This window comes from Cyrtonyx montezumae, unplaced genomic scaffold, assembly GCF_038088225.1.
Source record: "Cyrtonyx montezumae isolate F1298 unplaced genomic scaffold, pur_monq_1.0 scaffold_1, whole genome shotgun sequence".
Taxonomy (NCBI): Eukaryota; Metazoa; Chordata; class Aves; order Galliformes; family Odontophoridae; genus Cyrtonyx; species Cyrtonyx montezumae.
The window spans coordinates 25,582,746-25,596,058 of NW_027071825.1; the positions used below are offsets into that span (position 1 = coordinate 25,582,746).

Sequence of the window (13,313 nt, forward strand, 5' to 3'; positions counted from 1 at the left end):
TACAGCCTGAACGGGGCTGGCCCCTGGGGTGGCTGCTCAGTCATTCCCCACACCACGATGCGCTTGACAAGAGAGGAAGAAGGAGAAGGAAGGGAAATGGAGGCGAGATAGCGGTTTTCCCATCCGAAATGCTCAGTGAACTTGTACTTTGCAGGCTCCCTGCCCGGAACACTGGCCGAGGTTCCTCTGAGGAGCACATCCCCAGTACAGCTGATGAACACCAAGCCCTTCCCATCCCCGCACACAGCGAACATTCATTAGAGCCACGTCTGCCTTCTGAGAGACGTGGGAGGAACAGTGCGACCCCTCACCGGCACAAAGCAGAGCACATCACTCTTCCCCGCGTTCTTGCCTTTAAGGAGGTAGGAAAATGATCAGGAGCCCCAATCTGCAGGCTGGGGAGAGCAGGGCTGGAGCCCGCGAGGTGCAGTCAGGCAGCAGGACCACAGGCCGCGCTGTAACCACTCGCCCGGCTTCCTTTGTGAAAGCAGGATGGAATGTTGTTTTTTTCAATGTCCCATTGTTCCTCCCATCATCCGAAGGATCAGAACCTCCTCCTTCCTCATTACACACATTAGACATCCTCAAGAGAATCCCTTCAAACAAACGTCCTCTTCCGATCCCACTCTGCTCAACCTGTCGCTCCTCTCCCCCTCCATCGCGAGCAATTCGGAACCAAAGGAAACTCCTAAAAAGTATTGCATATTTTCCAAAAGAAGACTTCTTCAAAAGATGTCATGATATTTGCACTTCTCTACCCGTCCCACGCCTTTCCATGTAGGAAACACGTAAGCACACCTACAACGCACGACGCAGGCGTGCCTCTCTGGGTTTGCAAAACTTGCTCTAAACATCAGAGCTGCTCAGAACGTGAGGTCCGTGCGCAGGGACTGAGCTGCGACTGCTCCAGGAACCACGAAGTTTCCCAAACCCTTAACGAGGAAATAAAGCAGGGTTTTCTTTTTGCATTTCATCGATAAAAAACTTATCAAACTAGTCTGTAGAAACAAGTTTAAAAGCAACCACCCATGATTGCTTGGCTGGGATTATAGTATTTCGGTAAACCGTATTGCTGTTATAAAACATCAAGTGCGTGCTGAGGGGGGAGCTGGGGTGAAGGACGACTTTGGTAGCCAGCCTCTAACTCCTCAGTTCAGCCAGTCTGCAAACCTCTTCCTAAAGCACGGGACTCAGAGCGCCCTGACCCGCCCCGATCAGCGCGAGCAAAGGACGCCTCTCTCCAAAAGAGCCCTCCAAGCCTTCTTCCAACACGTTAGAGTAATGCAAAGCTCACAGCTGCTAAATCTCGCTCTCAGTAGCCTAAGCGCTTCCAATTTTGCTGAGCTCTGGAATACAGCCGTGCCCTCCCTTAAGCAAGGGGCCACGTGCCTGGGACAGGCAAACCGAAAGCCCTAAAGTCATAGTTGGAGTAAAAATGTAAAAAGAGACACACCAAAAGTAAGACAGGGATAAATACAGTCGGGCAAGGCGGGCTCCACCGGGACAGTCTGATCTCTTTAACGTGGCAACTACCTGGGGAAGGGAGAAAGGTGACTGCCCCTTGCCCTGCCCTCCCCCCGCCAGCAGATGCGGCGAGGAGCAGCCCGACTCGCCCACTGGGCCACGATGCTGCTGAGAAATACAAATGACTGTTGTCCCAAATCACTGCTGAACATTACAAAAATTTAAAATCCTGTCGATCCCTGAATAAGAAGTTGATTGACACAGTTGTCTTGTTTTTCCCGAGGAGGAATAAAAGGGGAAAAACTTGTAACACCCTAAGCGTGTGCGTGTGTGCGTGCGTGTATGTGGGTGTGTGAGAGAAAGAGAGATTCTTCTGTTTTGGCAACATCTTGGGAGCTTCTTTCTGTCCAGTGGTGGCATTGCACTCATGACAGTACCAGCCTGCGAGGTTGGTGCTGACTGCAGAGCCCGGTGGGAAGACGGTCCTTTCTCCCCAGACTCCGCAGCCGCTCTTCAATCCGGCCCAGTAGTGGACACAGATCCCTGGGCCGTCTCCCCCACAGCGACCGCCTCCTCCTGCGGGGGGGACTCCTCCTCCGCCTGCCCCCGGGACGTGACGGTGGTCTCGGGGGAAATGCTGTGAGGCCCCTCCAGAGGCACACAGCCTGGGTGGTTCTTGCGAAAGTGCTGGTTGAGGATGGCCTGGAAAGGGAAGCTCTTGCCGCAGACGTGGCAATGGAAGGGCTTGTTGCCCGTGTGCTTGCGGATGTGATACTCCAGCTGATCCTTGCGGGTGTACTTCTTCCCACACATGCGGCAGACGAAGGGAGTGATGCCCATGTGCAGGCGCATGTGCCGGTCCAGGCTGCCCTTCTGGTTGAAGGATTTGGCACAGTAAATGCAGGTGAGCCGTGGGTTGTACCGGAACCAGCGCTCCGACACTTCCTGCTCCCGGAGGTACTCCACGTAACCGCTCACTCCGATCATGGCCGATTCCTCCCCCTGCCCGGGAAACGACACACATTTAGAATAACCAGCAGCTTAACACAAAAAGAAGAGAAGACGGTCTGCTGCTTCTTCCTCTAAGCCCCACTCAAGCACTGTCAAACCTAGAAATCAACAGCACTGATGTCTTCAACCTCAAGCACGCATTTAAGTGCTTAACAGGAGCCCTGGGGCTGGAAACCAACAAGCAATCAATTAGAAACCTCTGCTACACAGCCCCTTCTGCCAAGCCACTCACTGACATGTGGGGAAGGAAATACTGCCTTTGTCAGAAGGGCACTCAGCCACTGATGGAGTTGTGGACCAAATGGGTCAATACTCTTTAATGACAATGACGATTTCTTTCCCCTTAAATTTGGGTCAGTTTCACTATATTCTATGTTCACTATGTTCTACTTTGCTTATTCAGTGTTAAAAAAAACCAAAAGCCAACTGATGAGCTTACAGTAAAACAAAGCTGGAGTAAACTCCAGGTCACATCTGAAACTCTTCAGGTGTCGTTTCACGGGGGTTACTTATTCAGGTGTCACACAGGCTTCATTTCATCATCGTGTTTGACTAAACACTTATGCAATCCATCGACTCCCGTGTCGTGGCAGGGGAAGCCACAGCACACAGCTAAGATGCCTGGTCCAGGACACGCGGCCAGGGCAGCAGGCCGCTTTCTGAAGCCACAAACAGCCAAGGGCTGCACCGCCCTCGGGCAGCAACAGGCACTGCTTTCTGGAACTTTTCGGAGCTATCACATCCAAACAAATGCAGGCAGGTGGTCCCTGAATGCCTCCGTGTTGCAGGATGCAGCGTTTGCATCCCAAGCCCGTGGCATTTCCTGACCATGCCAAACACAGACACGCACGCAGCATAAGCACAGGAGAAGCTCTCCCCTGGCAAGCAGGGCTGGGCACGTGCAAGCTGCAGTGTAACCACGTCAGGTGCCCCAGAAATAGACTGCTGAAGCAGTGGCAAGCTGCAGGGAACTAAAGGAGATGCACCACGCTGTGGTACTTTGCTCGCACTCTGCCACCAGGCAGGGATTAAAGGCAAACTATTTATAGCACCAGTACAGGAACACCAGAAGAGTGAAAGGTGATGATACTTTCCGGGATACGTTGAAGCCTGCAGTTCTAAGGTTGAGGCCATCTCACTGCAGAGAAATAACGGCAGCTTTTCCATTCTTGGAGCTAAAATTGCTTTTTATGTCACATTTGCCCTGGAGGGTTAGTTTGACCTGAAATTTTCTAGATGAATTCTGAGGACACAAAACAAACCTTCAGCAAAATAGGAACAAAAAGGTGTCACCTGTTTTTCTGAAGGGTATTAGGAAGTTAGCAGACACAAAAGTGTGATTTTTATTCCTCGCTTCACTCGGTCTTACTCAAGGTCAGAGCAGCCTGCTAACTCCTCACCTGCTTCCAGCAAAGTCATTTGATTATGAACTGACACATTACTCATGTGTCAGGAACATGAGAGTCGTACTGCACAGAGCTGGGTGATGCACTTGCACTACAGTGTATGCAAGAAAGAAACCAGGCAAAGGACAAAACAGTACAAAGCCACAGCTGCCTGACGCTCCACCCAAAAGCTTGACTGGGGTAGTACTGGGAGGGCTCTGGGGGATGGTGTTGGTACCAGTAGGAAAAAGCTCAGATGTCATCACCCCTCAGCCTTCCACAGAAGCCAGCTCACACCTCCTCCTTCAGCTCAGGCATTTGCTGTCAGTGCTTTAGCAGCTACCGCTCTGCAGGTGAACAGTTTCTCCGCAGGAGCTGGTGGCCTGCCCAGAACAAGGGCTGGCACTTATGCCCCTCAGACAGCAAGAGAAACTCCTCGTGTTTTGCAGGCATCTGGACGAAATCCCAAACAACACACAGGATCGGTTTCGGATCATACACTGATGGCATGTATTCTGAGCGTGGGCGACTGAACCCTTTGCGACAGCAAACGGCTCTTGTTTCTCAAACAGCACTGCTTGTAAATGCAAAATATGACATGTCACAGCACAGTCCCCTTAACCTTCAATGACAACGTTTACTTGCAAACTTCTGGAGCTGCCTACCTGGGAACTGGGCTGCTTGGGCTCATCCATCCGCCCGGGAGACTCGCTTTTTGATCTGTACCGCTCAGTCACAGCAACCATGCTGCCAGAAGGGCTAAATCTGTGGGGTGGGGGAAGAGCGTCAACGGAGTTTTTAATGGGCATCAGGTCACTACGGTGCGTAGAACAACGGGTGAGCAATAGAGGCACCTGAGTAACATCTCTTCATCCTCACCAGCTAACACACAGGAGGCGGAACAGCGCAAGTATAAAGGAAAAACCAAGTCATACTGGTCTGTAGTTTCAGTCTTAACATCTGAAAAATAAAACTGAGTCATTTGGCTTCCAGTTCAGTAACAGAGCTTTTGGTCGCTATTGCAAACAAATCAATTGATATGGGCCTGGTGAACTCTAAGGGAGAAGAAACCATTTGTCCTCACGTACCACCCTCATCCTCCTCCCCCTCTGAGACACTCCACAGAAGTGATGAGGTGGGTCCCAGGTAGGAAACAGCGGAGAGCAATGCAAAAAGAGATGCTCAGGGCTGGATGAGCTGTGGAAAAGAGGTAAGAAGCTAGGAAAGGCTTCCTCCCCCACAGGCCAGCTCAAGAGTGTTCCCATAGACTGCTTTCTTAAAGTGACAGAATAGCCACTGTTTCTGGGTTCCTCCATGGGAGCAGAGGGACTGAGATGGAAGAGCACAGAGGCACATGAGAAGGGAAATCGCCCACAAACCCATAACCTCCCAGACACAAACAATCCACCCTTTATCAGCTCCACTGTTTGGTCTGAGCTAAGGGCAAGAAAACAAGTGCAGGAGTTCAGGGGAAGCGGACGGTCGGAGAAACAAAACGCAGGGTGTTTCGTTACCTATTACCAATAAAGGCTTTCTGCTCTTTCATACAATCAAAACAACAGTGGAGGCCAAAAGCCCCCCCCCCCTGGCAGCTTCAGAATAGGTAAACCCATGATCTGCTGCTGTCTTGGGCCACCAGGAAGCAAATTTCCTCTTGTCAGCTGGTGGCCAGCTCGTCCCTAAAGCAGAGCCAGCCACCGATTCCCAGCCCGGAAGGCATCGTTACAGCCGTGGTACTTTGGGTAACATACTGTACACAACCTCGTTGATTCCAGTGCTGGGTGTGGGATCTGCTGAGGATGAACTCCAACATCTTTTTTAGACAAAAATCTCACCACAGCTGGAACACTGAGACATAGAGATTCCAATCTATACATCTCTAAGTGCTAAAACTCCAGTTCCCAAGTTAGCCTGCACCTATAGAACCTGGTCTGATCGTGATCCAGCCAAAACACTATAACCAAAACCAAACACTCCCTAGCACAACACAAGAATTCCCTCAGCGCTTCAGATGGCCACGTGAAATATTAGGGGAAATTACTCAAAATGAAACGATCCAGACAAGTGAAAATCTTGCTCAGTACAGCCGAGGTCAGTAAATAAGCTGGAGAAAACTCACCTGTCAATCTCACTGCTGGTCGGCCTCACCACTTTGGCCCCGGAGGACCCTAACGCGTAAGTCTCTTGGCTCAGTGACCCATGGCCCGTGGTGTCGATGACCATAGCAGTGACCTCCTCAGCACTGCTGCCATCTTCTCCTGACGGCTGATTCTCTGCCCCCAGCCACTCCTCCAGGTTCTCCGTTTTGATGCGCACTCCTCCCAGCACCCGGACGTCATCGTCATTCCGTCCCCCGCGGTCTCCGACTCCGGTCTCGACATACCACTGTCCCGCTCTGTTAATCCGCAGGATGGGTTCCCTGCTCTCCACGTCCGAGCTCTGCTCGATTATCTGGGGGCTGGTGGACTCGGCCGGTGGGCTGAGCTCCCGAATGTCCAGCACTGTGCTAACCTGGCCCAGGCGGCTCCCTTTCAGGGTGTTGTGACGGGGGCTCAGAGAACGGTTCAGATTCGGCGTCACCCGGTGAGACTCCGGGGGTCTCTCCTGATGTTTCGTCCTGGTCTGGCTCAATTCTGCTTCCACCTCCGCCACGTTGATTTTGAAATGAATTCCCTCGAGAATCTGCGTGCACTTGTCGATGATGTGCTGCATCTGCAAGAAGCTGGCGGCCGTTAGGTAACTTATGATGTCGGCCAGCTGCAGACAGATCCGACCGGTGTAGCAAAAGGAAAGGAGCTGCTCAAAAACAGACGGGTTCTTGATGACGGAGATGGAAACGGTGCTCATTTCGTTCAAGGACATGTGGTCGCGGAAGTAGGGCGAGCTGGCAGCCAGCACCACCTTGTGAGCGCGGAACGCTTGCCCCTGCACGTTGACCACGATGTCGCACAGGCGACCCTGCATGCGCAGCTGATTCAGGTGGCTCAGGACAGAGTTACTGAAGTCAGGAATCTCCAGCTGAATGTTCCCACTCTTCTCCATGGCTGTGTCGGTTGCAGGTGTACAGCCCTACTGGCAAAGAGAGACAAACGCCGTTAACAGAGCTGGGCCACCATTTGCATTTAGAACGTCTTTCATCTCCTTTCATTCCACGTGAAATATTGGAGGTTTTAGAGAGCTTTTCCAGCATTGAATTTACAAATGGCTCGCAGCAGTTCTCTGATCTTTACGTTCTGTACACCACCTTTTACAAACGTTATGTTAGAACAGTCCCTGACAGATCCTCAGTCCCGTTCCCTGCGGCTTAAGTGCTCTAAACAGTTCGCTCCCTGAGCCTCAATAAAAGCACATTTGCATTGTAAAAAGAACATAAAAAACGGCTCAGGTTCTAAAAATAGGTAATGATTGCATAATGGATTAAAATACTTAGCACTTCTACCTTCTAAGCACGTTGATAGAGGAGAGAGCAATATTGTTACAACGATGGCCCTTTACAGGACAGGAATCAGGAAGGAGAATCTGTCTCCACTGAGATGCCCTGAAAGCTGACCTGCACGTATTTGGACCGAAGGCATCTTAGTTATATCAGTAAAACCAGCACTTCCAACAGAGGGCAGAAAATATACAATAGGAGAAAAAGAGCAGCATCCAACTCTGAACAGCAACAGATCGGACTGTCCACTGAGCACAAATGACTGTGAAAAAAAAAGGAAGCTAACGTGTGTGCAGCTAGAGAGACTGCATGCAGCAAAGTATGACTCCTGAACAATGGGGATTAGCAAACTCGCTCTCTTAGGTTTTGTGTTGTTGTTTTGTTTTGCTTTTATTTTAAATAAATCATCACATTTCATTTTGGCACAGTCTGAAAAGGAGCCCTGACCATATATGGTAAAAATTCAGAACGGTCCAAAATTAGATGTAAACTCTCAATAAAAAAAAAATAATAAAATAAAGAAGGAAAAAAAAGGAAAAAAATAATCTTCATCAAAGACCACTTCTGGCATGAGCAGCTTCCAAGCTGGATGGCATCTGCGCGTCAATCAGGCCGGGTGCTGCAGATATCAAAACAATTTCAGGCAGCCCAGGAATATCGAGGCTGATAGTTCCTACTCTGAGATATCTCCCAATCAAAGGCACTAACACATGCTTCAGCTGAAGCAGACGTGCCTTTGAAGGACGGGGCTCTGGAGCTTCAGCAGTTGGGGTTTTTTTTCTTTCATGCAGGATAGTGCATGTTCGTATGCCAAAACAGACTTTGTGCAAACTTGGCAAAATATGTTACTAAACCTGAAGCTGCAGAACAGCCTGTCAATCTTCTGGGGTTGTGCAAAGGGATTGCTACACGGCAGGACGGATATCTACAGGGCGGATGAGATCAGAGCTGCATAAAGCTTCCCAAGGTGCAGCTTAACAATGCCACATCTGAAGGCTGCTTCTCCCCTTCGCTAGCTTCGGAGGAAAGCACCAGAACCCACACGAAATGAGGAAGTAAATATCACACAGGTCAACACGGCGTTAAGAGCAGAACTTCAAACACACGAAGCGTGGTGAAATAGCAGAGCTGCTCTTACCTGTAACATCAACAGTAACGTGCACCAGGGAGGAAGCGGGGCTGGCGTCTTTCTGTTTTCCTTTTTTCTTCTGAGGTTGTAACGTCCGAAAACTTTTTGCCCCCTTTGCCTTTAGAAGGAAAAAGGAAGAAAGAATGTAGCATAGAGGAATAGGGCTTTTCCCTGCCGGAATCAAGAATGTCAGGTTTTGCTGTCGCGTTGTGCTGGAGAATACAGCTGCAGTATTAGCTAATACACGACGTCCCACCCCAACCCGCAGAGCCAAGGAAATACTGAGTCTTATCAAACTGATCTTTCCCCACCGCCTGTTCTGTGCTCGCACTGCATGGACGGTCATTAAAATAGGAAAATGGAAGTGCAGATAATCCAAGTCAAGTCATTTCCTCTCATACGTGGCCGGTATCTCCGGCCCCAGCCCTGCAGGCATTGAAATGCACAGGGCCTTACTCATGTCAGCCGTTTCACTTACACCATTAGAAACACACAGCTGAAATCACGTCAAGTATGTGCAAATGTTTACAGGACCAGGGGCCTGTAATCACATAATCTTCCCAGCCACCGGTTTCTAAAGCAATGAAACCCAAAGCACTCTCTTAACAAGGCAAACAGACTCTGGCAGGAGCGTGGACGGCACACATTGCACAGGGAGCACAGGGCTGGGACACCTGGGCCCGGTCAGGCCTGCAGGGCTGCGGGCAGGCCTGGCACACACAGGGGACCCTGAGAGTTCTCAGAAAGAAAAAACAAAAGGAAAAGTCAGCTGCTGACCGCTGACGGGGGCTGTGTGCGGCCGGGGTCAGGAGTCAGCTGCTCCCTGGGGAGCTGCAGACTTGTGCGCTTGCTCCGAGGGCACGGACACATCTCTGCCTCCAACGGCAGCTCCGTACCGAGGGAGCAGCGATTTGTGACACGTTTTGGGGACAGCCTGAATTTAGATGGTGGGGAGGCGTAATCTCCCTGCTCGGCTCATGTCAGAGGACGGATGCTGAGCACGGAGGTGGGGGATAACGAGCTTACAGGGCCGGCAGCACCAGCAGCCTCTGCGTTTCCTGGCACTGCACAGCACGCTCCTCACCTGGAGGATAAGTGGGATCTCCTGCTGAGTGCTGCTCTTTGCAGGGAGCGTGCTGAAGACGCTTGTCTATTTTTAATACAATTCAAAGCGTCAGCAGCTATGATTTGGGCTTATCTCAGAGCACCTCTTGCACCCCCACGGGGTGACTGCCACAGCGGGGTGCAGCAGGACCCCCCCAGCAGCATCAGGGGGGTCACACGGGGGGTATCTGTTGTGCAGAAGCAGTCGGACCTGGGCGCTGGATGGGCCCGCTGCCAGGAAACGGTCAAACTCGGGAGACCAACATCTCCCGCGTCAGGAAACGTGGGCGGTAATGGAGTAGAGCTGAGAAGAGCTGCGCCTCGGGCCCGAGGAGGTGTGCTGTCACCGGCAGACCCGACGGATTCAAATCCAGACGGGACAGCAATAAAATCCTTCACAAACCCGCCGTGAGGGCTGAGGAAAGAGCTCTGGGATCACCAAGTCCACCCCCAGCGCTGTCCCTCAGTGCCACATCCCCACAGCTCTGCAGGGACAGTGACCCCTGCTTCCCGGGACGCTGCCTCACGTCGCCCATCCCTCAGCCACGGGCGAGCTGCACAAAGCTCGCTTCCCCCCCTCCTCCTCCTCACAAAATCGCCAACTCAAGGCCTCTTCTCCAGGAATGAGGCAATGACGGTTCATTCGTAGCCCTCCACGCTACCCCTCCTCTCCCCACCTCCCCCTGACGCGGCCCCGTGCCCATCCCTCGGGCGCTGCCGCTGTCCCCCCCTCCCGCCTCCCCCGGCTCCTTACCGACGCGGCGGGGGAGAAGCGGGCGGTGCAGCGGAGGCCCCGCCGGGGCTGCCGGGGGCACGGCGCGGCCGCGCTGTCACGGGCGGCCCCGCTCCCCCCGCCCCGCCCCGCCCCGCCCCGCCGCCACCGACCTCCCGGGGGTGGGCGCGGCCCCGAGCGCCGGCCCGGAAGCGAACCCCCCCCACACACACACACCCCGGAAGAAAATTCCCGCCCTCTCTGCCTCGCCCAGAGCAGAAGGAGGGGGCGGTCACGTGAGCCACTGGGGTTATATAAAGGGTGCGCGGGCTCGCGGCCTGCCTTTCCGCTTCCTGCGCTGAGCGAGGTACGGTCTCGCGGTTGTGCGTGGCCACAAAGGGCGGCGAGCGGGGGCATTCCGCCCAGCCCCGCTCCGGAGCGGTCGGAGGGCGGTGTGGAGGCACCGCGGGTCGTTGTTGGTTCGCGATGGGCGCTGGAGGAGGAGGATGGAGGCGGATTGCGGCCGCGGGGCCGGACCCGGCGCGCCCGCTCTGAGGGACTGCGGGGCCGGGTGGGAGCGGGCCCTGCGGGAATAGCAGCTCCGGGCGGAGCGAAGCGCCCGGGCGAGGCGGCAGCACCAGCGCTGTGCGTGTTGCTGCTCTCCTTCAGGGCTTCCAGCAGATAACTTGGCGTGGGGGGCTGTGCAGAGTGCGGTGGTGTGGCGGCATCCTGCAGTGCGCGAGTGGTGTTAGTTGGGTGAGGAGAAAGCCTCGCTGTGGGAAGCTGGGAGTGAGGAGGTGCTTGTAATGGGTTTGCCGGCAGGGCTCCGCGACGCCTCGGACCTCCTGTGTTGCTGGGGGAGTATCAGAGCTTCCTTAGCTTTCCATGTGCCCGCGCGTGATGAAAATTATGTTGGTAGGGACATCTGAGAGGCTGATGAGTGCCAACATATCTGAGCTGCACATGGATTGGGATGGGGAGGCGTTCCGCGTGGCTGGAGCGCAGTGTGTTTAATATCTGCCGGACTGCAGTTGGAGCAGTTCAGTGATTCTGTCTCGTTCCTGCTAAAAAAGTCCTAGGGCTAGCAGCTATTTGTGTGGGTTCGTCTCCGAGTTGGTGCCCTTTTGAGTAAGGGCAAGCTCAGGGCGTTGCTTTGTCTTCTGTTTCTTTTTCAACGGGAACGTGACTATATTCTCAGTCTAAGTGGAAAAGCTAACACGTGCTCTTTTGTTTGCAGTGTAAGATGGCTCAGTTGTGCTCCTCTCTGTTCTGTGGCTTTGAAAGAGGTGAGTGCTGTTTTTGGAATGCAGAGTTTCAATTGAAAAATAAAATGTACTTTGTAGGTGCACTTAAGAGTCATCCTGACCAGTTGCTTAATGTCTCAGGAAACTGCAGGATCGGTGTAAAGTGATTCTGTTGTCTTTTCAGGCAGTTTTCATTCTGCTACTGGGAAAAGCCACGTGTTCCTTTGCTGAGAAGTGGATTTGAGGCTCCTGGTTCTGGAAAACTAATTCAGTTCCTAACCAGACCAAGAGTACACTAGATATGTATGAGTTCATTACTGATCATTACTTCACCACTCACACCAGCAGATTAGAGAAAAGTGCTTGATGCATATTTGTAGGAAGGTCCTGAATTTGTGATTAATTTGGAGAGCCTGTGATGTCTTCAGTATTGGAGTAGTGGACAGAAGTGATTTCTGAAAACTTCGTACTGAGGCTTTTTTTCATGCCTGCTGTCACTGCTCAGTGCTCCCTAGCTCTGCAGACATCTGATGTCCCATCTCTTTTAGGAGAAGATGCTGCTGAAGACTTGATGCTGCTTCACAAGGTAAAACTTACTGAAAAATTAAACATTTAGGGGCTTACTGTTCAGATCTCATTCTTTATTTTAATGATCTCAGTAGGCAGACTGCATTCTCTGAGTTGAGTTAATCCTCTGGTGCCACAATGATGACTGTATAGTTTGCTACTCTTGACCAAGAAAATGATGAGAGCTCATACCACCATAATTTCTATCTGAGGCACAGCAACTTAGAATTCACCTTGATAAAATATTTTGACCTTGAATTTACTTTTATAAGCTTTTTCTCTTCCAGGATTTGAATAATATGCTTACAGAAGGATCATCCCCTGGTAAGAAACTTTGTGAAATCTATGTCTGGGTTTCTTCTGTGTAGCTGCTGAATGTCTGCAGTGCAAAGTGTGGAATGCATAAAATGGGATGGATTAATTACACAGAAATGGGTACTTGTTAGTATTACAAAGACTCTACAAAGATTTTTTTCATGTTTATTTTGCTTTATTTTGAGAATTTGAGCTTTCTGAAGTCGTTGCTAGATGGCTGCTTGATACTATTACAGCAGAGCAGATACAGTGATGATAACATAGTTCAGCAGATTACCTCATGATGAACAATGTTCTGTCTTTCGCTCCTATCTGATGTATCTAGCTCCTAGATTCGGGGGGATCTAGACTTGATGAAAGCTGAGGGAATCTGATGTTGTTCTTTTGTTGCAGGTGCTGAAAAAAGCCACTGGATGAGTGTGCAAGGTAAATATTGCCTTAACTGCAGCTGCACAGACTAGTTTTCTGCCCCTGACCTGTGAAAAGGCTGTGTGTGATGACAACATAGTTCAGCAGATGACTTGTGATGATCACTCTGTTTGTCTTTCGCTCCTATCTGATGCAGCCTCCTGTGCCTTGGGGTGACTGGCAGACAGCTCATGTGGGAAGCTTGGGTGGAACACTGTATTCACTGTGCTGTTCCTTTGCAGTCTGCCCTGCGTAGAGATGGAAGAATGCTTGTGTCCAGTGAAGTTAATTTACTGATGCTGGTGAAGATGCTGCCTTTGTAACTGGAGGTAACGGAACATGTTTTAGAAGGCTGCTATGTTTGACTGTGCTGTGCTTGTGGACTAGGTTAATTACAGTGCTGCATTTGAGCTTGCATTTGGGGATGGAAGTATTTGCAAAACTATCTTGTTTCTGGAGGATTTGAAGCAAAGATACAAGTACTTAGTATGCCTTATGGTCCTGTATGCTTCCTAGTAAGTAACTTGGGGAAGTGTTGAGG

At 51.4% G+C, this 13,313-nt stretch overlaps 1 protein-coding gene, 1 long non-coding RNA gene and 4 other non-coding genes across 6 annotated transcripts; 5 read left to right on the top strand and 1 right to left on the bottom strand.

Annotated features, from left to right (window-relative positions):
• Positions 1-1,242: 1,242 nt before the first annotated feature.
• Positions 1,243-6,926, bottom strand: ZBTB37 (zinc finger and BTB domain containing 37). The gene is made up of 3 exons (XM_065745065.1): positions 5,980-6,926; positions 4,526-4,625; positions 1,243-2,466 (listed from the first exon to the last, which is right to left on the bottom strand). Exons 1-3 carry the CDS (start codon positions 6,900-6,902, stop codon positions 1,978-1,980), a joined length of 1,512 nt encoding a protein of 503 aa, XP_065601137.1. The 5' UTR covers positions 6,903-6,926; the 3' UTR covers positions 1,243-1,977.
• A 4,198-nt stretch (positions 6,927-11,124) lies between these two features.
• On the top strand, positions 11,125-11,202 carry LOC136055344 (small nucleolar RNA SNORD74). Its single transcript, XR_010622843.1, has one exon. It is a non-coding gene; the product is annotated as a small nucleolar RNA SNORD74 (small nucleolar RNA).
• A 690-nt stretch (positions 11,203-11,892) lies between these two features.
• On the top strand, positions 11,893-11,959 carry LOC136055382 (small nucleolar RNA SNORD75). Its single transcript, XR_010622851.1, has one exon. It is a non-coding gene; the product is annotated as a small nucleolar RNA SNORD75 (small nucleolar RNA).
• A 90-nt stretch (positions 11,960-12,049) lies between these two features.
• Positions 12,050-13,203, top strand: LOC136054039 (uncharacterized). Its single transcript, XR_010622707.1, has 3 exons — positions 12,050-12,373; positions 12,758-12,790; positions 13,015-13,203. It is a non-coding gene; the product is annotated as an uncharacterized LOC136054039 (long non-coding RNA).
• Positions 12,606-12,688, top strand: LOC136055351 (small nucleolar RNA snR60/Z15/Z230/Z193/J17). The gene has a single exon (XR_010622844.1). It is a non-coding gene; the product is annotated as a small nucleolar RNA snR60/Z15/Z230/Z193/J17 (small nucleolar RNA).
• LOC136055359 (small nucleolar RNA snR60/Z15/Z230/Z193/J17) lies at positions 12,849-12,932 on the top strand. Its single transcript, XR_010622846.1, has one exon. It is a non-coding gene; the product is annotated as a small nucleolar RNA snR60/Z15/Z230/Z193/J17 (small nucleolar RNA).
• Positions 13,204-13,313: the final 110 nt, after the last annotated feature.